Source organism: Panthera tigris, chromosome D4 (assembly GCF_018350195.1).
Source record: "Panthera tigris isolate Pti1 chromosome D4, P.tigris_Pti1_mat1.1, whole genome shotgun sequence".
Taxonomy (NCBI): domain Eukaryota; kingdom Metazoa; phylum Chordata; class Mammalia; order Carnivora; family Felidae; genus Panthera; species Panthera tigris.
The window spans coordinates 60169368-60196237 of NC_056672.1; the positions used below are offsets into that span (position 1 = coordinate 60169368).

General features: G+C 47.0%; 1 protein-coding gene across 4 annotated transcripts in view; it reads right to left on the reverse strand.

Moving 5' to 3' along the window:
- TBC1D2 (TBC1 domain family member 2) overlaps positions 1 to 26870 on the reverse strand; it is a 56343-nt gene that overhangs the window by 19052 nt on the left and 10421 nt on the right. For all 4 annotated transcript variants that reach the window (XM_007089284.2, XM_007089286.2, XM_015540737.2 and 1 more), the window contains 4 exons: positions 25858 to 26005; positions 16882 to 17015; positions 11597 to 11787; positions 3187 to 3579 (listed from right to left, as the gene is read on the reverse strand). In XM_007089284.2, the coding sequence (XP_007089346.1) occupies positions 3187 to 3579; positions 11597 to 11787; positions 16882 to 17015; positions 25858 to 26005 (866 nt within the window). The remainder of the gene's footprint in view (positions 1 to 3186; positions 3580 to 11596; positions 11788 to 16881; positions 17016 to 25857; positions 26006 to 26870) is intronic.

Sequence of the window (26870 nt, forward strand, 5' to 3'; positions counted from 1 at the left end):
TTTTGATGAGTGTTCTATTTTTTTCTAGATCGGACACGTTAAAGGCTAACAAACGAGGAATTCTAGAACTTGCAATTCTTTCTAGCACAAATGCTGGGCCTCTGAGGATCAGCTACAAGGTACAGTTGGTTGATTGTGAATCTCCCCATATCTGGGCTCACTGATAAATTCCTGAACATGCAAATCCAGGGGCATTCTCAGTCTCCTAGGTGAGTCCACGCTTCCAGTCAATTCTCGGGGGCAGTCTAGAGGCACCCAACGGACCTATTTCTCTGACCCCAGAGCTGCTTTATAGGGTCTTCAACTGTAGATCCTTGCAAGATGGGCACAGAGAAGACTCTTAGCAGGGCGGAGGAGGGTAGGGAAGCAATCTTTATTTTTTAATATGAAATTTATTGTCAAATTGGTTTCCATATAACACCCAGTGTTCATCCCAACAGGTGCCCTCCTCAATGCCCATCACCCACCCTCCCCTCCCTCCCACCCTCCATCAACCCTCAGTTTGTTCTCAGTTTTTAAGTCTCTTATGGTTTGGTTCCCTCCCTCTCTTTTTTTTTTTTTTCTTCCTTCCCCTCCCCCATGGTCTTCTGTTAAATTTCTCAGGATCCACATAAGAGTGAAAACATATGGTATCTGTCTTTCTCTGCCTGACTTATTTCACTTAGCATCACACTCTCCAGTTCCATCCACGTTGCTACAAAGGGCCATATTTCATTCTTTCTCATTGCCAAGTAGTATTCCATTGTGTATATAAACCACAATTTCTTTATCCATTCATCAGTTGATGGACATTTAGGCTCTTTCCATAATTTGGGTATTGTTGAAAGTGTTGCTATAAACATTAGGGTACAAGTGCCCCTAGGCATCAGCACTCCTGTGTCCCTTGGGTAAATTCCTAGCAGTGCTATTGCTGGGTCACAGGGTAGATCTATTTTTAATTTTTTGAGGAACCTCCACACTGTTTTCCAGAGCGGCTGCACCAGTTTGCATTCCCACCAACAGTGCAAGAGGGTTCCCGTTTCTCCACATCCTCTCCAGCATCTATAGTCTCCTGATTTGTTCATTTTAGCCACTCTGACTGGCGTGAGGTGATATCTCAGTGTGGTTTTGATTTGTATTGCCCTGATGAGGAGTGACGTTAAGCATCTTTTCATGTGCCTGTTGGCCATCTGGATGTCTTCTTTAGAGAAGTGTCTATTCATGTTTTCTGCCCATTTCTTCACTGGATTATTTGTTTTTTAGGTGTGGAGTTTGGAGAGTTCTTTATAGATTTTGGATACTAGCCCTTTGTCTGATATATCATTTGCAAATATCTTTTCCCATTTCGTCAGTTGCCTTTACAATCCCAGACTTCAGCCTCTACTACAAAGCTGTAATCAAGACAGCATGGTATTGGCACAAAAACAGACACATCGACCAATGGAAGAGAATAGAGACTCCAGAACTGGACCCACAAAAGTATGGCCAACTAATCTTTGACAAAGCAGGAAAGAGTATCCAAAGGAAAAAAGACAATCTCTTTAACAAATGGTGCTGGGAGAACTGGATACCAACATGCAGAAGAATGAAACTAGACCACTTTCTTACACCATTCACAAAAATAAACAAAATGCATAAAGGACCTGAATGTGAGACAGGAAACCATCAAAACCCTAGAGGAGAAAGCAGGAAAAAACCTCTCTGACCTCAGCTGCAGCAATTTCTTACTTGACACATCTCCAAAGGCAAGGGAATTAAAAGCGAAAATGAACTATTGGGACCTCATCAAAATAAAAAGCTTCTACACTGCAAAGGAAACAATCAACAAAACTAAGAGGGTAGGGAAGCAATCTGATGGAAGCAATTTCCCAGCCCTGAGAGCATTCTAACAACTTAAGTCCATCTGCATTTGAAAAGATTTTGTTTTCATTCTGAACTCAAAAGAATCTCTGGTCTTAAAGGAAAAAGATTCAGAGACTGGTTATGTGGTTTGTTCATGCTGAAGGAAACTGGAAGGGAATCTGGGTTTCATGTTATCTTCCTTTACCCTGCCGTCAACCATGTGAGTAAGAACAGTTAGGCCATTTTTTAGGGAGGTGAGGGGACCTACCCAAGGTCAAGGTCACATAGCTAGTAAGAGGCAGAGCCTGGATCCAAACACAGGTTTGCCTGACTTCAGAGCTGAGGCAGGGACCACTGTACCACTGCCCACTGGTCTTGCAAAAGCTTCTGGATTTTTCTTTTTTCCTTCTGTTTCCCCTCTTCCAGTAGCAGTGCTTCGGTCCCATGGCACAGGAGCTCCCACAGTTATACGTATGTATACACGTGTGGCTGTGTGTGGCGGGTTTGGGGCAGGACTGGCCCCGGTTATACAGCTGCCTTTAAGGACAGTGGGGGCTATGAGCGCCGATCCCCAGCCTCAGGCCCCTGGGAGGTCTGGCAGGTCCTGTCACCATGTCCTGGAGAGGACACCGCAGTCCACGGCAGGCATCACACCTAAAATCAAGTTCCTGCTCCCTGCGCCGCAGTGGGTCTCTGTGGGAGCCACAAGCCTGGGTAAGGAAGGCAGGGAGGGTGGCAGTAGCTGAAAGGCCCAAAGAGACCAGAAGGCGGCAGAACAGACACTAGTCAGAGAGTTCCACGTTCACACCTCCTCAGCGCGGGGCCCCTTGTCAGCCTCAGCCTTCGTGCACGCGGTGGGGGGCACAGAGTGACAGCCTCACAGGGCTGATGGAGCATCAGGTGAGGTGATGCAAGCAGGGCACTTGGGATAGTGGCCGCCACACAACAGACAGTCTCACAGAGGAGCAGCGAGTACTGCCATCGTTATGAGCAAGTCACAGCCAGCCACACATCACACACACCTACTGTGTGCCGGGGGAGGCCGCCAGGCACCTTGGGGGCTTCTGAGGGCGTCACCGTGGCACTTAGCTGCCATGGCACTCAGGAGTTCTGACCTCATCTTGTGCTCTTCCATTGCTAATGATAATCTCGAGATCCCTTCCCTTTCCAGCCTGGGATATCAGGAAGAGATCAAATTGCACAGGGCCTTCTGGTTAAGAAAGAAACGGCAATATTTCCACCAAGATCTATTTCAAACACGAATATTCCAGTATTGAGGGCTATCCCTGCTCTATCTAGGAAACCCTCAGGGTTGCGAACAGTGCCCTCCCAGAGGGCCCAGGGCCAGGGGGGAGGGGCCCCTACCTTCAGGTGCTCCATCTTCTCCTGCTGGCTCAGGACGTCTCTGTCGGCAGTCCCTGAGGGCACAGAGGGCTGGGGAGGCGGGCGCATGAAGGTCTGGGTGACCTGCTCAGAGAGCTTGCAGATGACCTGCTGTTTGGCCTGGTTCTTGTCCATGAGCAGCTGCACGTGCTGCTGCAGCTCCCGCACCTGCTGTTCCTGCAGGCTTGCTGTCTGTGCCAGGCTCTCCCGCTCCCGCTCCAGGGCCTCCAGCCGCCTGCCCAGCTCTGCGATCTGCCGCACTTGGTGCCGCACCAGCTCCAGCCGGTCCTTGTCCTCGGCCGCCAGGTACGCGCTGGACGCCCTCTTCTCCTGCTGGGCAGCCTCTAGCGCCTTGTGCAGGATCCTCACCAGCTCCTGTGCGGGGGGAGGGAAGCGCTCTGTGAACTCGGGGAAGGCCCGTGAGGTGCCAGAGACTCGGCACTGGCTACCCCCGGTTCTCCTAACAGCCCTGGGCGGTGGCTAGCATCATCCTCTCGGCCACCTCATTTTCTCTTTTTCTGTCCAAGAAAGTTTTACCCAGATACATGGTTCCCCAGCTAAAGGCTATGTTCGTAGCCAGGCTTATGGCTAAGTGTAGCCTAGCATCTGTTCCGCTTAAGCGCGATTTGAGAAATTAGGTGGGTGGCTTGTGGGTCCTGCCTTTGAAACCACTACCCATGTGCTCCCCTGGTCTGGGTGCCCTTTCTTCTGGCTGGGAAATGGCAAGAACTAGAGCAGCCACCTTGGGCTCATAAGCGGATGGTGTATGTTGAGGACGGCAGTTGCCCTACCAGCTCAGAACTGCTCACTTACCTCTCTGGATTCTCTGTGAGAAGATAGGAGTGAAATAAACTTCCAAACTGTTTTAGGCGATAGTGGTCTGAGGCTTCTCTGTTACAGCAGCCGAGCCTGTGCCCTGACTAATTAATCCATGTCCACTTCAGAAGTGAGAAAACTGATGCCCTGCAGAGTAGGGTGCAGTTTCATCCCAAATCCTAAGTCTGCACTTGGTCAGTAATGAAGGCAGGGGCGGCAGCAAAGTGACAGGCCAGCACTTCTCTCTCTCGCTCCCAGGCAGACCTTACTAATTAAGCTCCCTATTCCTTCCTGCTAAGCCTCACTGAGGCCTCAGAATCCTGAATACAGCAAACAGTAGTCACTACCAATGGAGCTGGGAAAGCACTGGGGAGGAAACACATGGGCAATCCTCACACTAAACAACACAGAGAGCCTCATTCAGTCCACTGTGCCCGGCCTCTTAGGCCACCAAGCAATGCCTGGAGGGCTGGTGCAAGAAAGCCTGAGAGAGCTCAGAAGCAAAGACCTCTATTTATCCCGTGAAGGGGCACTGGACTCAGAATGAAACTCAAGGTCTGCTTGGCTCCCCACATCTTCAAACCCCCAATCTCCCCAGGACCTGTGCTGCCCCAAAGCAAGGGTATGGATTCATTTAAGACCAGGGTCAGAATATCAGAAGCCAGGAGGCCCAGTGGCCAGTCCCATGTGAACCTCAGAGCCTGGTAGGCAGGGGAGGGGTTTGGGGCCGTTGCTATGCTCCATGCCAGTCTCATCTGGAAAAACATGGTTTCTAGAGACCAGTTACCTGTATCCATGCCAAAGTATTTAACTAGATGAATCAGCTGGATAGGATTACTGCTGAGAACAATTCCATTTTGGAAGAGAACTGCACCAAACCATGGCTTCATATGAGAAATTAATGGCGAGATCAAATTAGCACGCATCTTCTGAAACCTCGGAACCGTGGACTGTCTCTCTTCTGGTTCTCTCCCTTCCCTCCCTCCATCCAAACTTTACGAAGCCCTACTCAGTGCCAGGCCCTGGGGTGGGTGCTGGGGCTTAGATGGGGATTGGTCAAGAACCACCAAGGCTGGTGGGAGTGAAGGTGAAACACTGTAATGCAGTGATTTACTACAAGAGGGAAGCAAGGGTGTTTGTGGGGACACAGAGCAGACAGCAAGGACTTTTGCCTGGGGTGGAGGTGGGGGAAGACCAGTATATTCTATAGAAAGGCAGAACAGTTTGAACTCATTCGTGAAAAATAAGAAGGGCCAGAGACGGCCAAGCAGCAAGTAGATGAGGGTCGGAAGGGCTTTCCACACTTGCTGAGTCAACAGCTCAAGCAAAGGCCCACAGGAAGGAAAGAGCCCATGTGGGGTTGTGGGCATCGTTGGGCATGGCTGGAAGGTGGGTGGGGAGGTGGTTGCAAACCAAATCGGAATGTTTGGAATGAATTAGCTTCTCAGGCTCTGCGGAGAGAGCTCACCATTCCTGTGGTTCCAGGATAACTGAGAAGCTGAAACCATTTTCTGGTTCGGCTGAGATGTGGAGATTACCCTGGGAACTGCCGGGTGAAATAACCAGCAGACCACTGTTCAGACTTGTCTGAGGCTCAGAATCAGGCAGGTATCCTTCTGCCAACTTTGGGAGAGTCAACTCTGAAGCCCATTTCATTATGTCCAGGTGCCTCCCCATTCCTACTTCCAGCCCAGGAGGCCCTTCGCCCACCCCAGAATCCCCACAACAGAATGAGACAGGGAGAAAGGAACCAGGGAAGGGACAGAGTGGGAGCAGGAAGCACAAGATGAGGAGTGTGAATGGACCTCGGATTCAGAAAACTTGGAGGCTGGCAGGCCTGGGGGGAGACCACCTGGTCAGGTCGCCTTGCTGTCATGTGAGGGCACTAAAGACCAAGAAAGGAGAAGGAAGAGGACTAAAGGGACTTGGTGGATCCCCACAGGTGGGAAAACACACCATAAGTGAGGACCCCCAACTCCTAATCTAGGGTCTTCCACTTCTCCATGATGGGTAGTTAATAGATTTTGCACTGAAACACTTCTTCCAATTTCCTTAAAAATAGAAATAGCCCATGTTCGTAGCAGCATTATTCCCCCAGCACCCAAGAGATTGGGAATAACCCATATGCCCACTGACGGTGAGCGGGTAAACAAAATGTTGCATATACGTATGATAGAATAAACTCTGCCTGAAAAAGGGAGGAAATCCTGTTATAGGCTACCTCATGGACGAACCTGGGGCCATTATGTCACAAAAATGTACATACATACTACATAGAAATATTAAAAACAAAAACGGAAGCTTGTGATACATCTTCTTCTGAAGCTTCTCTGGGCCTTATGATATGCTACAGCACCTCTCCAAGCTGTCAGTATGGAGCAACACCATCACTTGCAACAGTGCAAGGGTACTCCTTGTATGGGCACACAGTTCCCTTATCCCACCTGCAAGGAGGGACATCCAGGTTGTTTCCAATTCCCACAATTATAAGCAGTGCTTTAGAACCAATTCTTAGAAATAGAAGAGCTGATCAAATGGCACTTTTAATATACATACGTAGTTTATTTTTTCAGAGAGAGACAGAGAGCGTGGAGGGGAGGGGCAGAGAGAGAGAGAGAGAGAAAGAGAATCCCAGGCAGGCTCTGCACTGTCAGTGCAGAGCCCAATGTAGGGCTCAAACTCACCAACCGTGAGATTATGACCTGAGCTGAAATCAAGAGTCAGATGCTTAACCGACTGAGCCACCCAGGCGCTCTGCTACTTAAAAAAAAAAAAAAAAAAAAAAAAAAATTAATGTTTATTTATTTGAGAGAGAGAGAGAGAGAGAGAGAGAGCAGGGAGGGGCAGAGAGAGTGAGACACAGAATCCGAAGCAGGTGCCAGGCTCTGAGCTGTCAGCACAGAGCCCGACGCGAGGCTCGAACTCACAGACTGTGAGATCATGACCTGAGCTGAAGTCGGACGCTCAACTGACTGAGCCACCCAGGCGCCCCATTTTTTTTTTAATGTTTATTTACTTTTGAGAGAGAGAGACAGAAAGAGAGAGAGAGAGAGAGAGAGAGAGAGAGAGAGAGAGCGCATGAGCAGGGAAGGGGCGGAGAGAGACAGAGACACAGAATACGAAGCAGGCTTCAGGCTCCAAGCCGTCGGCACAGAACCCGATGCAGGGCTCAAACTCACGAACCATGAGATCATGACCTAAGCCAGAGTCAGAGGCTCAACTGACTGAGCCACCCAGGTGCCCCGCCCTGCCTTTAATATTTCTTAATCAAATCAATGTTTGGTCCATTTCAGACTTTGATAACTGGCTGCAAGTTGTCATTCTATTAAAAAAAATTTTTTTTAATTGCAGGAGAGTTGATTGTTTAAATTTTTAAAATCCAACAAATCATCTTTTAAAAAAGTAATCCTTTACCTTATTAAATAATGAGCTGATACTTTCATCACTCGCTAAAATCAAGGTGGATGGGCCCAACATTGCTGGGGAAAGAGCACTGGACTGAGAGTCTGGCACTCCAGCCACTGACCCTTAAGAGGCTGGGCGCTAGCAGGGTGCAGATGAAGGAGCACTGGAGTCACAGAGGCCTTGGCTCTATTCCAGGTCCATGGAGGGGTATCTAATGAGGGTGTTTCAGAAAAATGAACTTTGGCTTTGTCATATGTAAAGTGGAGATCATGATCCCTACACCTCGGAGAGCCACTTGAGGAGAGAAAAAGGGTGGCAAGTGTCCCTCCCCAAGCGGAAGCTACAGCCAGGGTCCCTCTCGACCCTCCCTCTATGCTGAAATCTTTGAACTCTGTACTCTGTATAAGGGGAGTGTACACTGAGGTTCCTGGCTGGGGTTCTAGGGAAGTACATGGTTGCACTTTGCCCCCAACAAGTTTTCTAAACAAATTACCTGAGGGAGCTAAGTTGACCCCAGGTAGGGCCTGGGAGGGGTTCATCATTCCCAGCAGTCGACAGATGGCCAACATCACTACAAACAATGGGCTTCCCTCTGCCAGAGCAGACAGCCTTCAGGCTGGGTGCAGTTTTGTGAACTCTGAGAGCCCCCCGGCCAACCAGCCATCTGGTGCTATCTCCCAGAGTCCAAATCTCTTGTGGGGCCAGCTACAAGGGCCTGGGACAGATAATAGCTCAACAGGTACTGGAGTGGCCCTATAGTTTAATATGACACCAGATACAAGGACTGTGTTCATATTTTCTCAAGAGCAGTTACGGTGCTCTCATGCTGGGCTATACCTGGAGAACATGGAGGAGGTGGTTGGGCTGGGATGAGTCCTGGATTGGGGGAAGGAGGCCAGGGTCTCAGTCTTGGCTCCTTCAGCTGTGTGACCTCAGGCCAGTCACCTACCTTCCCTGAGATCCTTAAGCATGGCATGGTAAAAAGGGAAAAATCTCTAGAAGCAGACAGACCAGAGTGTGAAACCTATCTTGGCCGCTGAGAGACCCTGGGCATTCAGAACCTCTCAGAACCTCAGTTTCCTCTTCGGGAAAAGGGGGCTAATAACTGTAGTATTAGAGATAATGCATGGAAAGCCCCAGCACAGAGCTGCAGCCACACTTAACACCAGTCATGCGTGCTCTTATCTGCTCTTCCTTACCCAAGGGCAAGGAGCCAGTGTACCTCTGTGTCCTCCACGGCGTCCAACAGACTTTGAGATACAAATTCTTAAAGAATCACAATTGCTATTGGCAATGGCCACCTGGGTGGCTGAGCCAGGACAAGACCCACTTCCCCCTTCCAGTTCCCACATCCTCCTGCACCCTCAGGCAGAAAGAGAGTACCTCCCAAGAAGAGACACAGGAAAGCATCTTGCAGATGTGAGCCCAGGACATCCAAGGGATTGCTTCCCCAGCTGAAGAACTGGGCTCAGAGAGTCTCAGATGGACAGTGGCCCTCTGATTGGCATTTCTGCGTGTCCGGGGCACTGCTGGGCGCCCCAAGGTTTTGCAGGCCTCGTCTATCCTACCTCTGGGCCAAGAATTGATCTTTTCTCCTTCCCCTCTTTGGTTTTGGTATCTGGGCTGGAGTTAAAAACCTGAGTCGGTAAAGCTAGGGCTCCCCCCGCCTGATGTGGGATTAAGACTTGACCCTCGCCTATCACTGCTAGGCCACTCACTTCTTGGAGGTCCTCACGGGTGCCTGTCTGTCTTCCCAGAGCCCCTCAGAGGAACGTGTCACTTCTTGTAAGGCCACTAGGAATCAATAAGGAGGGCAGGGAATACTGCAGTAACAGCCCAAACCAACAAAGCCTGCATCTGCTGGGCGGCTGCTGGCTGCCAGACACTGGGCTTTACAAATCCGGACACAGGCTTCTCCAGTAAACCCAGCTGTACACGTACAGAGGAGGAAGCTGAGGCTATGCAAGGTTAAGAAACTTCTTCGGCCAGAACTGCGGCCTATACCTTCTGTGCTCAGTCTCCCACGTTTGGGAGATGGGCAGGAGAACACAGAAACCACTCATCCCATGAGTCAAAAGTGAAACTGCAAGACTCTCCCCTTCTGATTGTCTGTCCCAGGCCAGGAAAGTGAACAGTAAGAAAGTCCAGGTTCTTGGGGGTGGCTGGGTGGCTCAGTGGGTTGAGCGTCCAACTTGGTCTCAGGTCATGATCTCGCAGTTTGTGAGTTAGAGCCCCGCATTAGGCTCTGTGCTGACAGCTCAGAGTCTGCAGCCTGCTTTGGATCCTGTGTCTTCCTCTCTCTCTGCCCCTGCCCTGCTCGCACTCTGTCTCTCCCTCTCAAAAATAAATAAATATTTAAAAAAAGATATAAAGTCCAGGTCCTTTAATGCTTGAACAAATTCCTCCTGCCATTTTCACTCTGATGGCAGGGGAGCTGTCAGCAGCCTGGGTGGGCCTTACTGATCTCCAAGAGCTTAACTTCATTTACTGAAGAATGCTACACTCTCCAGGGTAGCACAGATGTTGGGGGCAAACCTCACTGAAATCTAGGTCTCCTGGGCCTCTCGTCTTCATTCAATGATTCCCGACACCTTCAAAGCAAAGGCCAAGCCACAGGAGGCTGCCCATATTTCCTAGAAAGAAGGGGAAGGTGTGATGAAGGGAGAGGCAGAGGTCACATCCAGATTTCTTTTCCTGGCCAGGTTCAGCCTGGAACTTATGCTGTACTGGTCCAGGGATCAGGCAGCTGCTCCCACCCAGCTGCATGCTCTCTTAGCTCTCAGGACCGCTGGCCGCCCCGCGACGGGAACGGGGGACGATGGGAGGAGAAGAGAGCTGGGCTGCTAAGTGACAGCAGAGGGGACTTCACACGCCGTGATGATGTATGTGGGTGTTCGCGGGCTTACCGCCTGTCTCTGCCACGAAATGTAAGCCCTGCAGGGGAGGGGCCTGCGTCTCTTCTCACCGTCCCCAGCACCTAGAATACCGCGTGCACGCCACAGGTCCTCAACAAGGACTTGACACAAAAACAAATGGATTGAGAACATGTAAACGGATGAGCTTCCTCCCTTGAGACCTTCAGTCAAGGCCTGCTTCATTAAATGTATCTGCTGATCTGCCAGGAGTGAAGCCTCTGCTACTTGCCTTGGTATCAGCTTAGGGCAAGAAAGGGCAGAGGAGGGGCAAAATTAGGCAGGGAGAGCATTTTTCTAGGCTGTCTTCTCCAAACACAGAGCAGCAGAAAGGAGAAGACATGTGAAAGGAGACTATTCAGAGGTAAATACAGTGTACCCCCCTCTTCCCCAGAAGCAAGAGCCGGGAGACAAAGCAGAAAAAGACTCAGGGCAGCCAAAGCACAAACATGAAAACTTAGGCCTTCTTCTCAGAGGAAGAGAAGTGTGGGTTCTCAGTGGGGCCCAGTGAGGCATCACCAGGCACCACCCTTGAGGTTTTCAGTAACGACTGCACTAACTTAACCACTTTTATTGTGCCAAAAAGAGCCCAGTGTTGCAGTCCCTCTCACCCCCTGCCTTGGGACTCTCACTACTTCACAGAGTCACCCCAGAATGTGAACACGACTTACTCTCTGGGTTGTAGGATTTGGGGATGATTTGAATGTCTGGGTATGTGTGCGATCTGTGTTCTACAATGACCATGTGACTCTTTCTTTTCTTAACTGCTATAATTAATTTCTCTATTAAGCCTAAGTCTTCCTCATCACTGTCCTCTTTCGGGCCTGCTTGAGCCCTAGAGCCACACAGACCTGCCTGCTCTCTCTGTCCTCTGACAGTCCTTCAGGGAGCTGCACCGTTACCAGCTGCCGGTTCCTTCAGCAGCCCCTCCCAGGACCTTGCATCCAGACCCCCCTCCTCCGAATGCTATCCCCCTTCAGTGTGGGGACGGGCCATGCACAGTCCTCCAGGAGGAGTCCAAGAGCAATTACAAAGTAAGTTCCAGAGACCTGCCCTTGAGGGTCTTCCAACACCTAGTCTGAGTGTCCCCATGTCCCTTAGTAATTAACAGCACAGCATTTTCAACCACCAGCAGTTCGGCTGGTAAGGACCACAGACTGCCATATGCCCGGCTGGGCTGACGTGCCAGGTCTAGTTCAAAGGCTCCAGGCCCAGAGGGGTCCACTGGAGCCTGGGGCCTCTCTGGGGACAGAGCTCACCTTCTGAGACTTTAACTCCTTGGTGAGCATGAGAACCTGCTGCTCCAAGGCCAACACTTTTTCCTGGGCAGTTCGGTTCCGTGTGAGTCCTTCGGCAAAGAGTGGGAAGGTGTTGTTCTGGCGCTTGGCTTTCTGAAGGAGATTGGCGGTCAGAGAAGACTTGGGCGTAGGCTTTGGAGAATCCGCTGGATCTTTCAAAAGGAGGAACACAGAGGTTATGATCAGTGGCCTCAGTGGTTCTCAAACTTGAGCTTGCTGCAGAAGCACCTGGAGGGCTTGCTAAAACACAGACTGTGGGACCCTACTCCCAGACTTTTCATCAACAGGCCTGGGGCAGGGCTTGATAATTTGCATTTCTAAGACATTCCTAGGTGATGCCGGATGCAACTTGCCCAGGGCTCACACTTTGAGAACCATCAGACTCTAAAATTATTATTATTTTTTTTAACGTTTATTTATTTTTGAGACAGAGAGAGACAGAGCATGAACGGGGGAGGGGCAGAGAGAGAGGGAGACACAGAATCGGAAGCAGGCTCCAGGCTCTGAGCCATCAGCCCAGAGCCCGACGCGGGGCTTGAACTCACGGACCGTGAGATCGTGACCTGAGCTGAAGTCGGACGCTCAACCGACTGAGCCACCCAGGCGCCCCTCGAGAACCATCAGACTCTAAAAACATTATTTACACTGTACTGGCTGGTCCTTCAGCCCATCCTCTAAAGTGTGCCTGTCCTGTGCTCTTGGATCCCCGCCTGCATGGGTGATCTCCTAGGACACCGCTGGTGCAGGCGGCCATCTCCTCAGGCACAAGCCCTGGCAGGATGTCTTGCTTCTTATCTCAGGATCCCATCTCTACCCTGTGGGCAAGTTCCAAAGTACACACAACTGTTCAAGATAGGAGTATGGAGTATCTGTACTCTGCATTCTTAACCCCAGAGAGTAACTCAAACTCTTGTTTGACTCCTTTTAATTAATTATTTGAGAGAGAGAGAGAGAGAGAGAGAGAGAGAGCAAGCGAGCAATGAGCAGGGGAGAGGCAGAGGGAGAGAAAGAGAGAATCTTAAGCAGGCTCCACACTCAGTATGGAGCCGGACACAGGGCTTGGTCCCACGACCCTGGAATCATGACCTGAGCCAAAATCAAGAGTCAGACGCTCAACCGACCGAGCCACCCACACGCCCCTCTTGTTTGATTCTTATTACAAGCTAAGTTAGGACACATATTTCCCATAGTTGATCGTCCCAAGGCTGCACAGTTCTTTTATTTCCTCTACAGACAGGTTCAGCAAACACTGGCTCATGGGTCAAATCCAGTCTACAGGCCAAATCTAGCCCACAGCCTGCTTCTGTAAATAAAGTTTTATTGGAACACGGCCACACTCATTTGTTTGTGCATTGTCTGTGCTGCTTTCGCTCCATAAGGGCAGAGTTGAGTGTGGCAACGGAGACCGTATGTCCCACAACGCCTCCAACATTTACTCTCTGGCCCTTTGTAGAAAACATTTGCCAACCATTGCTGAATTTCTTATTTCATTTGATTTTTATCTTATTTTATTCTTCATTCAAATCCAACATCAGAGTCAGTCACCTATGCTGCCTTGTTCTGTCTTACCTATCCTTTAGTAAAGGATCTGCCATCAGCCTGCATCCAGGGACATTTTTCATTTTCAGTGTTTTATTTATTTATTTATTTATTTATTTATTTATTATGTTCACTTATTATTTATTATATAATTCCATTATCTTTAAATGAATTGACATATAAATACTTAATATTTTCTCAGTTGTAATTTCTAGTACAGTGAATAATAGTAGATACAACCCACATTAACAAAAGCTCTTTGGGGTCTTCAGTTACTTTCTTTTTTTGTGTTCTTTTTTTTTTTTTTTTTTTTAATTTACATCCAAATTAGTTAGCATATAGTGCAACAATGATTTCAGGAGTAGATCCCTTAGTGCCCCTTAGCCATCCCCCCTCCCACAACCCCTCCAGTAACCCTCAGTTTGTTCTCCATATTTATGAGTCTCTTGTTTTGTCCCCCTCCCTGTTTTTATATTATTTTTGTTTCCCTTCCTTATGTTCATCTGTTTTGTCTCTTAAAGTTCTCATATGAGTGAAGTCATACGATTTTTGTCTTTCTCTGACTAATTTTGCTTAGCATAATACCCTCCAGTTCCATTCACGGAGTTGCAAATGGCAAGATTTCATTCGTTTTGATTGCCGAGTAATACTCCATTGTATATATATACCACATCTTCTTTGCCCATTCATCCATCGATGGACATTTGGGCTCTTTCCATACTTTGGCTATTGTTGACAGTGCTGCTGTAAACACGGGGGTGCATGTGTCCCTTGGAAACAGCACACCTGTATCCCTTGGATAAATGCCTAGTAGTACAATTGCTGGGTCGTAGGGTAGTTCTATTTTTAGTTTTTTGAGGAACCTCCATACTGTTTTCCAGAGTGGCTGCACCAGCTTGCATTCCCAATGTTTTATTTATTTTTGAGAGAGTGCAAGCAGAAAAGGGACAGAGAGAGAGGGACAGGGCAGAGAGAGAGGGACAGAGGATCTGAAGCAGGCTCTGCGCTGACAGCAGCGAGCCCAGTGTGGGGCTTGAACTCACGAATCGTGAGATCATGACCCGAGCTGAAGTCGGACGCTCTCCCAACTGAGCCATCCACAGCTCCCAGTGCCAGAAAAGGTTTGCTTCTTCCAAGAAAATATATGTTTATTCTTAGGGATGCTGGAAATCATCTAACAGTTGCATTTCCCTCTTTGCTTTGGCTGCTGAGAAGCTCAGACACACTGCTGCCCACTCTTTGCTACTCTATAGGATATCTTGATCTTATTTAAATTTCCTAACCCAGATGACTCATTGTCTTTCCCCTGATGTGCATTTTAATAAGCTATCCCCGATCCTTTTGGGACTAGTGTGTTAAACGTAAGGACGTGGTATGGGATCCCAGGTGAGGGCTTAGAGGAAGAGCCGAATAATTTACCACGTTTCTTCTGGGGCCAGCCAAACAATCTTGAACAGATAAAAAACTACTCGAGGGGCGCCTGGGTGGCACAGTCGGTTAAGCGTCCGACTTCAGCCAGGTCACCATCTCGCGGTCCGAGAGTTCGAGCCCCGCGTCAGGCTCTGGGCTGATGGCTCGGAGCCTGGAGCCTGTTTCCGATTCTGTGTCTCCCTCTCTCTCTGCCCCTCCCCCGTTCATGCTCTGTCTCTCTCTGTCCCAAAAATAAATAAAAAACGTTGAAAAAAAAAAAATTAAAAAAAAAAAACAAACTACTCGAGTAGGTGACAGGAACCAGAAACTCCCTGACCTTGTTGGGTACAAGAACAGAATGGTCTTGTTCTAGACTTGAAAGAAATCTGGTTGCACTGCGTACAAATCAGACCGCAGAGCTCCGAAAAATGCAGTGTCTCTTTCTCTTTCCCGCCACGGGGTATAGAAGAGCAGGGGGGCTTGCTGTAGCCCTGTTGCCCTCTGATAACAATACTGCCCACTCACCCTGAGGGCAGGCAAGGTAGGGGTCACTATGCCCATTTCACAGTTGGAGAAAATGAGGCCCAGGAGGGTGGTTTTTCAATCAGTGCTGTAGGATTTCATGGGAGGGTGGCAGAGCTGACTGGGAGGGACGGGTGGGGAGCCAAGGGGAGCCCAGACTCCCACCGATGCCTCAAGTCTGCTGTGGTCTGCATTGTATATTAGATTTTGTTTATGGGGGTCAAGGAGTCATGGCGAGAAAAATGTAGTCTGAAAAATCACCGCTTTAGAAAATGAGGCTTGAGGTGGTGGTATGGGGCCAGAGTGCTGGGCCTGAACCCTAGTTCTGCACCCACTGTGCGGCCATGAGCGAGTCACTCCACTTTTCCATCCTCAGTTCCCTTATTTAGTAAATGAGAACAACAACGGTATGTAGTAACCGCTCAGGATGTTGGAAGGGTCGAAGAGGTTAATGCAGGTGCTTAGTGCACGTGGAAGAAGATTCTGGTAAGTGACAGGAGCCAGTCCTGAAGGACCAGATATTTCAGATTCCATTTATATGAACGATCCAGAGCAGGCAAATCTACAGAGACAGAAAGTCGAACGGTAGTTGCCTAGAGCTGGAGGATGCAAGGTTTCTTGGGATAATAAGCATGCTCTAAAATTGATTATGGTGAGGGGCGCCTGGCTGGCTCAGTCAGTGAAGCCTCTGACTCTTGAGTTCCACTCAGGTCATGATCTTACGGTTCATGGGTTTGAGGCCAGCATCGAGCTCCATGCTGACAGTGCAGAGCCTGCTTGGGATTCTCTTTCTCTGTCTCTCTCTCTCTGTCCCTCCCCACTCATGCTCTTCCTGTCTGTCTTTCAAAATAAATAAATAAACTTTAAAAAATAAAGTAAAATAGATTATGGTGAACTGTATACTTCAAATGGGTGAATTGTTTGATATGTGAATTATCTCTTAATAAAACCATTACCAAAGGGAAAAAAGTGCTTAGAGTAGCCCTGGCACAGAGTAGGTGCTAGATGTGGGTGCTGGTTTTATTACCGTTGATTTGAGAGAGCACCGGTCCCCTCTCAGACTGTTCACTGTGACCGGCGCGGCCTCACCAGACGCTGCTCCAAAGGGGAGATTTCTCTGGAGGCACTGCTCCACGGGGCAGGGGTCCCCCCTGCCAGAAGCCCGCACAGGGCTGCCTCAGCTGGTTTTCTTCCATTTCTAGGTTACGGTATGTCTTGGGTGGGGGGGCATCCATGCTAATTGCAAAAGAAGCCCAACCCCCACGGCGGTGTGGGCCACTCACATTTTGTGCAATAATTAAGTGCTATGGAGGAGCCGGGATAGACACGTAGAGGTCATCTGCTCTGCTTCTTCAGGCAGAGATCTGATTTTGCTCAGCCCACACAGGCATTTTCATATCCTTTCCTTATAAATTAAAAAAAGTAAGAAAGAAGAAGTGAGAGATATTTTCATTACTTCAAGAATCACTGCAGGAGTGTCAGTTTTGGAAGACGAGGAAGAGTTCTGGAAGTGGGTGAGGGCAGTGGTCGACGTGAGTGTGCTTAATGCTACTGCACTATACACTTAAAATGGGTTAACGTGGTAAATTTTATGTATATTTTACCACAACGCTATTACTAAAAAAAGGAGTCACTGCTACCAGACCCATAGAAACAAGGAGTGACCCGGAGAGTGTCCTATTGGACACACACAAGCGTAGATGTTGGTTTTGGGGGAGGAAAGAGGGCACTCGCTTGGCCTCTGAAGGCCCAGCTCAAACCTGGGCAGAGCTCACCTGGGGTGCTGGGGTCAGAGGGCAAAGGCTGCTCTGCCCTCTGAGGTTCCCCGCTCAGTGGAGCATCTTCCCCTGGAGGTCCATGGCCTGTTCCTGAGGCCTGCCTGTTGCCCCGAATATTGTACATCGTGTTTCTGAAAGGAAAACAGAGGAGCATGAGGCTGCCATCCTCAGCCCCAGTCATGCCCGGAGCGGTCTGCCACACTCCAGGCACCCTGCAAGATGCATCCCGCCCGAGCGCTCCCCACCCGCCTTGCCCGTCTTTTCATGTTCTCATTGTACTTCCCGCCTTCCACACATGATATTGCTAATAACAGAAGCTTGATTCCCCCACCCCCAAACCCACTGCTGGAGTGTAAGTTCTCTTGAGTGCAGGGATGTTTGCCTGTTTTGTTCACTAAGATATTTTGTGTTTTTGTGTGTGTGTGTGTTTTAAATGTTTATTTTTGAGAGACAGACCGTGAGCAGGGGAGGGGCAGAGAGAGAGGGAGACACAGAATCCAAAGCAGGCTCCAGACTCTGAGCTGTCAGCACAGAGCCCAGGGCTCAAACTCATGAACCATGAGATCTTGACCTGAGCCAAAGTAGGATGCTCAACTGACTGAGCCACCCAGGTGTCCTGTAATATTTTGTGTTTCTTAAGTTTATTTATTTTTGGGAGAGAGAGAGAGCACGCGTGTGCGTGCGCATGAATATGGGCAGGGGAGGGGCAGAGGAAGGGGAGGGGCAGAGAGAGGGAGAGAGAGAGAGAATCCCAAGCAGACTCTGCACTGTCAGCCCAACACGGGGTTCGATCCCACGAACTGTGAGATCATGACCTGAGCTGAAGTCAAGAGTCAGACGCTCAACAGACTGAGCCACCCAGGTGCCCCCATGCATGCCTAGCATAGCGCCTGCAGCATTGAGGGCGCTTACAGTATACGTGCTGAATGAATGCTGAATGAACTTGCCAAAGGAACTTCCTGAAACTTTCATCTGGCTTTATAACTACTTGCTCAAAAATCATCAGTAGCTCCCTACTTCTGCTGAGCAAAGTTCCAAACCGCTCCTGGATCCTTCTCCCCTTGCACTCTTTCCCCACTTAGATCTGTTCTCCCTTGAGGCCTTCACTAATCATCTGGTCTCCAAGGAGTTTACTGCACTTTGTGAATGGGCTACCCTTTGACCAAGTACTTGTCTAGGCTGAATAATGGTGTCATTTCTTCAAGAGCTGGACAGTAACCTACCTGCATGTCTGTGGCACCTGGTACTGGGCTGCACATGCCCAGTGTGCAGGCTCAAGACACTTTGGGTTTGTAGGAAGGAACTAGGTAGCACCAAAGGCTGGCCTAGGACCACAGCCACAGAAAAATTCATAATGAGGCAGATAAAAGGACATTCAACTGAGTTTATTTTCCCTTTAAAAAGATACGAAAGTAGATGTATTCCAAAATTATTATTTTTTTTTTTGAGAGGGAGAGAATGTGAGCAGGGGAGAGGCAGAGAGAGAGAAGAGAGAGAGAATCCCAAGCAGGTTCCACACTCAGCACAGAGCCTGATGTGGGGCTCAGTCCCATGACTGTGAGATCATGAACTGAGCTGAAATCAAGAGTCAGACACTTAACTGACTGAGCCACCCAGGTGCCCCAACATATTCCAAAATTAACAACAAGGGAGAGGAAATGATTAAAAGAGTTCACCAGGTCAGCATTTTCTGAATGGCAGGTTCTGAACTATTGGTAGATTATAAAATCAGTTTAGTATCATAACCAGCATTTAAAATATGGAATGGAAAATATCAGAATGCACCCCACTTTGAAAGAGTTAATATTTTGTAAGTTTTACTGAGCTATATATGTGTACTGAGCTATAAAACTCACAGTTTGAAAACAATGCACTAGGGGGTCATTTACTTAAAAGGAAGCAATAGCGTGGTCAAAAAAGAAGGGGACATGAAGGTCTACAGATCTGTGATGGAGTCCTGGCTCTGCTGCCACCTCTATGTACAACATATACTTCTAGCAGTAAGATGGAAAAATTATCCTGAAAAACCCTTATTCACAAACACCTAGATGCTAGGTAAACACCAAGCATATTTCAAAAATATTTAGCTAAATTTCCAAGAAAGGAAGGGAAATTCTTGGGGCCTAAACGTGAATTCAAGTGAGAAGGTGACTACGTAGATTAGATTAGTCCTCAGCAAACATTCACTCCTTTCCCACCACCTCCGTAGGAGCAGAGTACTTCTTCCCTCTCCTGTGGGCTCAGGCAAGGCATGTGATTTGCTTTGGCCAAAGGGATGTTAGCAGATGTGATCTAAACATAGGCTTAAAACGTCCTCGCATATAGGGCTAGTCCTCCTCAAGAACGAGTCTCAGGCAGCTGCTGGTCTGTGGCAGATGAGAAATACGAGAAGTAGACCTAGATCTTACCAACAGCTTAGAGTTAAGACCAAGTGAACCTAGCCTATATCAGCTGAATCCAGATGTGTGAGAAATGATCATATGACACTGAATTCTGAAGTGTGTTTGCAGCATTATTGCTGTGAAAATTGACTTAGGATATGAGTTTGCTCTGGGGTCAACTGTTTTGTTTTTTTGAGATATAACTGACACATAACATTCATTTCAGGTGTACAACAAATTTATCCAATCTAGTGTGAAATTATCACCATGATATGTCTATTGAAGATCCATCACCACGCATGGCCACAAGATGTTTTTCATGGATCAACTGTTGGTTCCAGATGCCTAGAACCTTGGCTGTTGCAAGAGAGGAAAGAAAGCATTTGGACCCAGAGTGCAGAGTTGAAATTGAAATTCTTACATACAGCTGGGAGTCCCAAGATGAGGTGAGTTAGGAAAAAACACGCCTGCTGGCAAAATCAACACAAGGAAATTCTAGGTGAAGGCTCTGGGCATTCAAAAATTTTTCTTGTGATATCTTTGTTAGGTTTTGGTATCAAGATAATATTGGCCTGACAGAATGAATTGGGGAAGTGTTCCCTCCTTTTCTTTTTTGGAAGGAAGATTTTGTGAAGAATTGGTATTGATTCTTTTTTAAATGTTTGGTAGAATTCACTAGTGAAGTTATCTGGTCCTAGGGTTTTTCGTCTGTATGGGCGGGGGGTAGTTTTTTTTTTTTTTTTTTTTTTTATTAATTTAATCTGCTTACATGGTATAGGTCTATTCAGATTTTCTCTTTCCTCTTGCATCGGTTTTGGTAATTTGTCTCTCTCTAAGAATTTGTCCCTTTCTTCATTTGTTGGCATAAAACTGTTCATAGTATCCCTTTATAATGTTTTTTATTTCTGTTAGCTTGGTAGTAATGTTCCATCTTTTGATCCTGACTTCAGTAATTTGAGTCTCATGTCTTTTTCTTGGTCTGTCTGGCTAGAGGGTTGTCAATTTTGTTGATCTTTTCAAAGAACCATCATTTGATCTGAAATTTGTTTTTAAAACAAAATCCAGTCTTTTGGTACAGTTGGGTCCAGAGAAAGATAGAAAATTGTACTTTAATGGAGAGTATAGCTGACTCATGGAGGGAAAATCAATCTGTTAAGAATAGAGAAGAAATTAGAACTCAGCATTCCAAATGCTTGACTTTGAAATTTGGTCTTTGATTGCTTTTGTTCTGTTGTTGTTGTTGTTGTTGTTATTATTATTAAGTTTTATTTGTTCATTTTGAGAGAGAGTGAGAGAGAGCATGAGCAAAGGGACAGAGAGAGAGGGAGAGAGAGGATCCCAAGCAGGCTCTGTATCATCAGCCCAGAGCCTGACAAGGGGCTAGAACCCACAAACTGAGAGTATGTGAGCCAAAATCAAGAGCTAGATGCCCAACTGAGTCACCCAGGCGCCCTCTTGTCTGTTGTTATTAAGATTCTATTGTAAGATGCCTCTGACTCTTTGACCTAGTCACCTCCCCTTCCCAGTTCTTACTTTCCTCATCTACAAATAAAAGGGTAGTGGTCATATTAAAAAGAAAATGGTGGTCCTGAGGAGCACTATTTACTGAGTACCACTTTGTGCTGGGTCCTGTGCTGAGCCCCATTACATGCATCTCACAAATCACAGCCACACAATTGGAGAGGACTCAGGAACACATTCCTATAGCCAGAGGCACTTGCTGGGTGGGTGACCATCATTGCTGCCTACATGTCCCCTTGTCTCCCCTATGTGTCTAGGGGCTCACAAGAGTCATTCCTGGGGTAGGGGAGGGTACAGAAACCCTGACTCCGGGGCAGCAAAGGGCCTCCTAAGCTCTAGCACACATCACCTCTGGAGATAGATGCTCATTAACTACTGACACAGCCCAGGTGGCCACTACCTAGCTGAACTATTGCACTTGGAAGAGGTATCTCCATTCCATAAATTTATTGACCTTGTATGGAGCAGTTCATAGGTCATTTTCTGTGCAGGATTAGCTCCAGGTCTGAAGGGCCTGGTCAGCATGGGTGGAGCGGTCATAAAGACTTGCTCTGGAAGGATAACCTTGGGCAAGCCATTTATCCTCCCAGAGGCTGGCTTTCCTTGTCTGCAATGGGGATAAGGAACATGTCCACAACAGACAATGACTGGACCCTTCCATGGGCCAGACGCTAAGCTAACACTAGTCATTCAACTCATTTAATCCTCCACACAGCCCAGTGAAGTACTAGTACCAGCTTCATTGTAGGGAGAGGAGACCTGAGATTTGGCAAGGCTAAGTAACCAAAGCCATAGAGCCAGCGAGTGGAGGGACTGAGCATTAGACCTGGACGTCTAACTCTATGGTCTGAGAATTAGCCATTCTGACACCACCTCACAGGCTTGTTCAGACAACTCAGCGCCAGTGCCACGCGCACCTAGCACAGCGCTCTGGAATACCTTGACTTCCTTTCCCAGAGTATGACCCGGGCTCATGACAGAGCTCACAGCAAGCTGTAAGAACAGCCAGGGCCCAGGATGCGGGAGACAAAAGCAACCCCAATCTTATGGGGGCTCGCAACAGCCCAGGGCAAGTAGCCCATTTCTTGCACTTTTCCCTCATGTTTTCTGTGGGTTATTACAAATGTCAGGACGGAAGTCACCAACTGATCCTCTGAAACTTCCTTCCTTTCTGTCTCTGCATGTTCTCTCTTCCACTTCTGCTGTTTGTGGCCTTCATCAGGCACTGATCTGGCTTAAGCTTGGTGAGACCCCCCTGGATATACCCTGGCTGGATGGCTGGACTCCCCTCCACCGCCCCAACAGGCTCCCAGCACATCCAGTTCCCTCCAGCTCCCCCTGAGGGAAAATCCCCTGCAGGCCACCTTCTTTGTCTACTCACACCAGGGGGCTCACCCATTACACCTCCTAAGTCTCTCTCTGCAGCTCATATGTCTCTCCTGAGTTTCCAGGTCCTTCCATCCAAATGTCTCTTAGGCTACTTTTACCTCCAGCCAGCAGGCCTAGAGGACACTTATCGTCTTTCCCCTAAAACCTGCTTCTGTCCTGGCATCAGTATCACTACACTCCTAGTTACTTGAGAGAATTCAAACGCTGAAGCCGACAGGGAAATTCTGTAAAGGAGCCACACAGAGCCAGGGGTCTCTAATCCAAGTCCAGGTAACAATCTAGTCTGCTTCCTAAAACATCCCTGTCTGTCTGAAGTCCACACAGAAAATAAGCACCACAACAGATCAGTATTGGATACAGTATGAATTCCCAAAAGCTTCCTTCTCTTTGGTTAGACAAATGATAATAGCAGCATGTAGGGGATAAGCTTAGGAATTCCTCGGGCTTACACCCATGGGTTAACAAGACATAAAGAAATACAAAGTCATAAAACGCTCAATCCTGAGTTTGGGCAAATCAGACTGGCACCCCAAGAATAGGGGGGTGTAAAGGCACCCCGAGAATAGGAAGGTGCAAAGGTGCCAGGAATAGGAAGGTGCAAAGGCACCCCAAAATAGAGAGGGGGTGCAGAGCCCCCAGAATAGAGAGGGAGAGGCAAAGGCCTAAAATAGGAATGGCACAAAGGTGCCCAATACATAGGTATATGAAATAAACAAGATGAGATAATTCAGGGTGGAAGCAGCCCAATTTAGTACTATAGCAGAAAAGCCACTTTCACAGGAGAATAGGGCCAGGTTAGGTAAATCGGTGAATTGGACTATGGACCACTGCGTTGCAGACAAAGCAGCCCAGAATGGAGATGGTTAACAAAAGAAGAAGTACCTTACTAACCCTGAGGTTACTCCCCCTACCTGTCTCATCCCCTAGGCTAAGATAAACAGAGGTGCACTCTCGTGTCTGCTGTAAACAACCTTCCTCCTGGTACCCAGATTTTGTTTTGTATTAACCCAAACCCCTCACCCCAAATATTCTCAAGGCTCCCTTTCCCTCATGTCCACAAGTTAATGTTCACAGATTCATTGTCCCTTTGTGCACGTCCATCACCATGTTTGTAAGCCTTCTGATCCTAATAAAAACGGGGCAAGGACCCTTATTCGGGGCTCTTGTCTTTTCCCAGACATTAGCCACCTCTTGCTTTAATCCTACATCCCGATTTTTTCCTAGACAAGAGAGAACTTTAGACCCAGAGTCTATGACAGCAGCAAACGATATTTATAAAGTACTAAGCACAGTTCTAAAGCAGTTTGCATGCATTAACCCATTTAACTCCCACACTAATCTTGTAGGGCAAACACTATTGTATTCACTTTTACTAAAAACTTAAGTGAAACAGAGAAATCAAACAAGATGCTTAGGACAGCACAGCCCATGACTGGTGGAGCCAGGATACAAATCCATGCAGTCAGCCTCTAAAATTCAGGCCATATTACTATCTTCTTAAAAACTATTTAAATCAAATCCTGCTAGCGGGAAATTGTATATACACGAATAATAAATGAAAAAGTAGCTGAGAAATGATCAACATACAGTAAATTAAACATATTAAAATTGAATTAAAAAAAAAAACTAAAGGTATGAAATTCCAGACTTCAAGTTTTATTACAAAGTGGCAATAATTAAAACAGTATGGTACTGGCATAAAAATAGACACATAGATCAATGGAACAGAATAGAAAACCCAGAAACAAACCCACAGTTATATGGTCAATTAATCTTCGACAAAGAATGAATGAGTATACAATGGGAAAAAGACAGTCTCTTCAACAAATAGTGTTGGAAAAACTGGACTGCTACATGCCAAGGAATGAAACTGGATCACTGAATTAAAGACCTAAATGTGAGACCTGAAACCATAAAAATCCTTGAAGAGAGCACAAGCAGTAATCTCTCTGACATTGGCTGTAACAACATTTTTCTAGATATGTCTCCTGAGGCAAGGGAAATAAAAGCAAAAATAAACTATTGGTACTATATCAAGACAAAAAGCTTCTGCACAGTGAGGGAAACAATCAACAAAACTAAAAGGCAACCTATGGAAGGTACTTGAGAAGATACTTGCAAATGACATGTCCAATAAAGGATTGGTATCCAAAACATATAAAGAACAGATACAACTCAATACCCCAAAACCAAATAATCCTATTAAAAATGGCAGAAGACATGACACTTCTCCAAAGAAGACATCCAGATGTCCAACAGACACATGAAAAAATGCTCAACATCAGTGATTATCAGGGAAATGCAAATCAAAATTACAATAAGATATCACCTCACAAGCCTGTCAGAATGGTTAAAATAAAAAACACAAGAAATAAGTGTTGGTGAGGATGTGGAGAAAAAGGAACCCTCTTGTGCTGCTGGTGGGAATGTAAACCGGTACAGCCACTGTGGAAGACAGTATAGAGTTTCCTCAAGAAATTAAAAATAGAACTACCCTACAATCTAGTAATCACGCTACTAGGTATTTACCCAAAAAATACAAAAACATTAATTCAAAGGGATACATGCATCCCTATATTTATTGCAGCATTATTTACCAAATTACGGAAGTAGACCAAGTATCCATCAATAGATGAATGGATAAATAAGAGGCGGTACACACACACACACACACACACACACAATGGAATATTATTCAGCCATAAGAAGAATGAAATCTTGGCATTTGCAGTAAGATGGATGGAGCTAGACAGTATAATGCTAAGTGAAATAAATCAGTCAGAAAAAGATAAATGCCATTATGATTTCACTCATATGTTTAAGAAACAAAACAAATGAGCAAAGGGAAAAAAGAGAGAGAAAGACAAACCAAGAAATAGACTGTTAACTATAGAAAACAAACTGACGGTTACCAGAGGGGAGAAGCGGGGGGTGGGGGGAGGGGAATGGGTGAAATAGGGGATGGAACTTAAAGAGTACACTTATCGAGATGAAAAATAAAATGAAACTCAGGTAAAAAATTTTTAAAAAGTAGGTTGCAGGGGCGCCTGGGTGGCTCAGTCAGTTAAGTATGCCACTTTTGATTTCCACTCAGGTCATGATCTCATGGATTCGTGAGTTTAGGCTCCACATCGGGTTGTGCATTGGCAGCACGGAGCCTGCTTGGGATTCCCTCTCTCCCTCTCTCTCTCTCTCTCTCTCTGACCCTCCCCCGCTGTGCATGTGCAAATTCTCTCTTAAATAAATAAAAAAAAAGTAGGTCGTATACAATCACTCTGGAAAAAAAAAGTTAACAATTTGATGCGTTTCACATATGAGGACACTTGTGACACGATCATCACATTACATTCAATATGATCTCAGTTATGCGTATACCTGTATCGACAATGAAGAGGAAAGAGATATACCACATGCTAAGAATGCTGTCTGGGAGACAGGATCATGGGTAACTGAAAACCTATACCTTTCTAGATGTTTCTAATTTCCTACAAAGAATATGCACTACTTTAACAATCAGAAGCACAAATGTAGTATTTTAAAGAAATGATGTGACGAATTAAAAATAAAGCCCCTCACCCTCTCCCCAGGACCACATCCCTGCAGGGATCACACCAGATCACTGTAAGCTCCAAAGAAGGGGCTGTCTGCAACGTGGCCGGCCCCTCGGTCCCACTGCACTTACTGTATTTCGGTTCCCAGATGCTTGAGGGAAATATTCTGAAGGGCTAAGGGCATGGCAGGCACCGGCTGCAAGGCGGCTGCCGCACCCACGAGCCCAGGGGGCGTTTGCACAGGGCACAGGAACTCCTCCAGCTCCACTTCCTCTTGCTCTGCGGAACAGAGAAACAGGGTAATCATCCACCTGGGTCGCTGCACTTGTACATACGAGACAGAGGCGCACTGGGCTGGGTTCCCACTGGGAGCAAGTGGGAGTCAGTGGGCTGCCTGAGCAAGCCTTCTTTGGAAGGTTAAGAGCAGCCAAAGAGGCAGGCTTTTCATTAAATGTTCTTCCAGGAAAATGATGCATCTTACTGAGAAAGTCTTCCTGAAAACCTTGTTAAAATATGCAGAACTGCTGATACTTCTACATCTGAGAATCTACCCTAAAAACGTTACCTGACATGCAGACAAAGCTTTATGAGCCAAGGGGTTCATCCTGGCACCGTCTGTCCTCACACTGGAAATAACTCCCTCAAACTAGAAGTAAAGTTCTGGGGAGGGGTTAAACAAATCATGATGCCTTCTGAAAATAGGATATTACTCAGCCGTTTAAAACAACACTAATGAAGAATGCTTAAAATCATGAGGAACAGGTGTGGGATATAAAAACAGCTAGTAAAAAAATTGGGTTAGAGCATCATGATCTCAACTGTAGAGAAAGTCTCACAGAAATACACTCTGTGGTATGGACAGAGGTCAGAAGGGCATGGTGGGATCAGAAGCAGGCTGTCCTCATTATCGCTTCGTGTTTTTGCCCAAATTGTCTATGCTAAACATGGGTTATTTTTTATAAACAGAAAGATAATGTATACTCATCAAAAGTAGAAGTTTATAAACAGATTTTGTAACATGGAGGCATTAGGGTCACAATACGTAGTACCGTAGAGCAAGGTAGGGTGTTTGTATTATTATATGATCTGAAATACGTTTAAATAAAAGGCAAGCGGGGGTCATAATGTAATGTGAACACTGGCT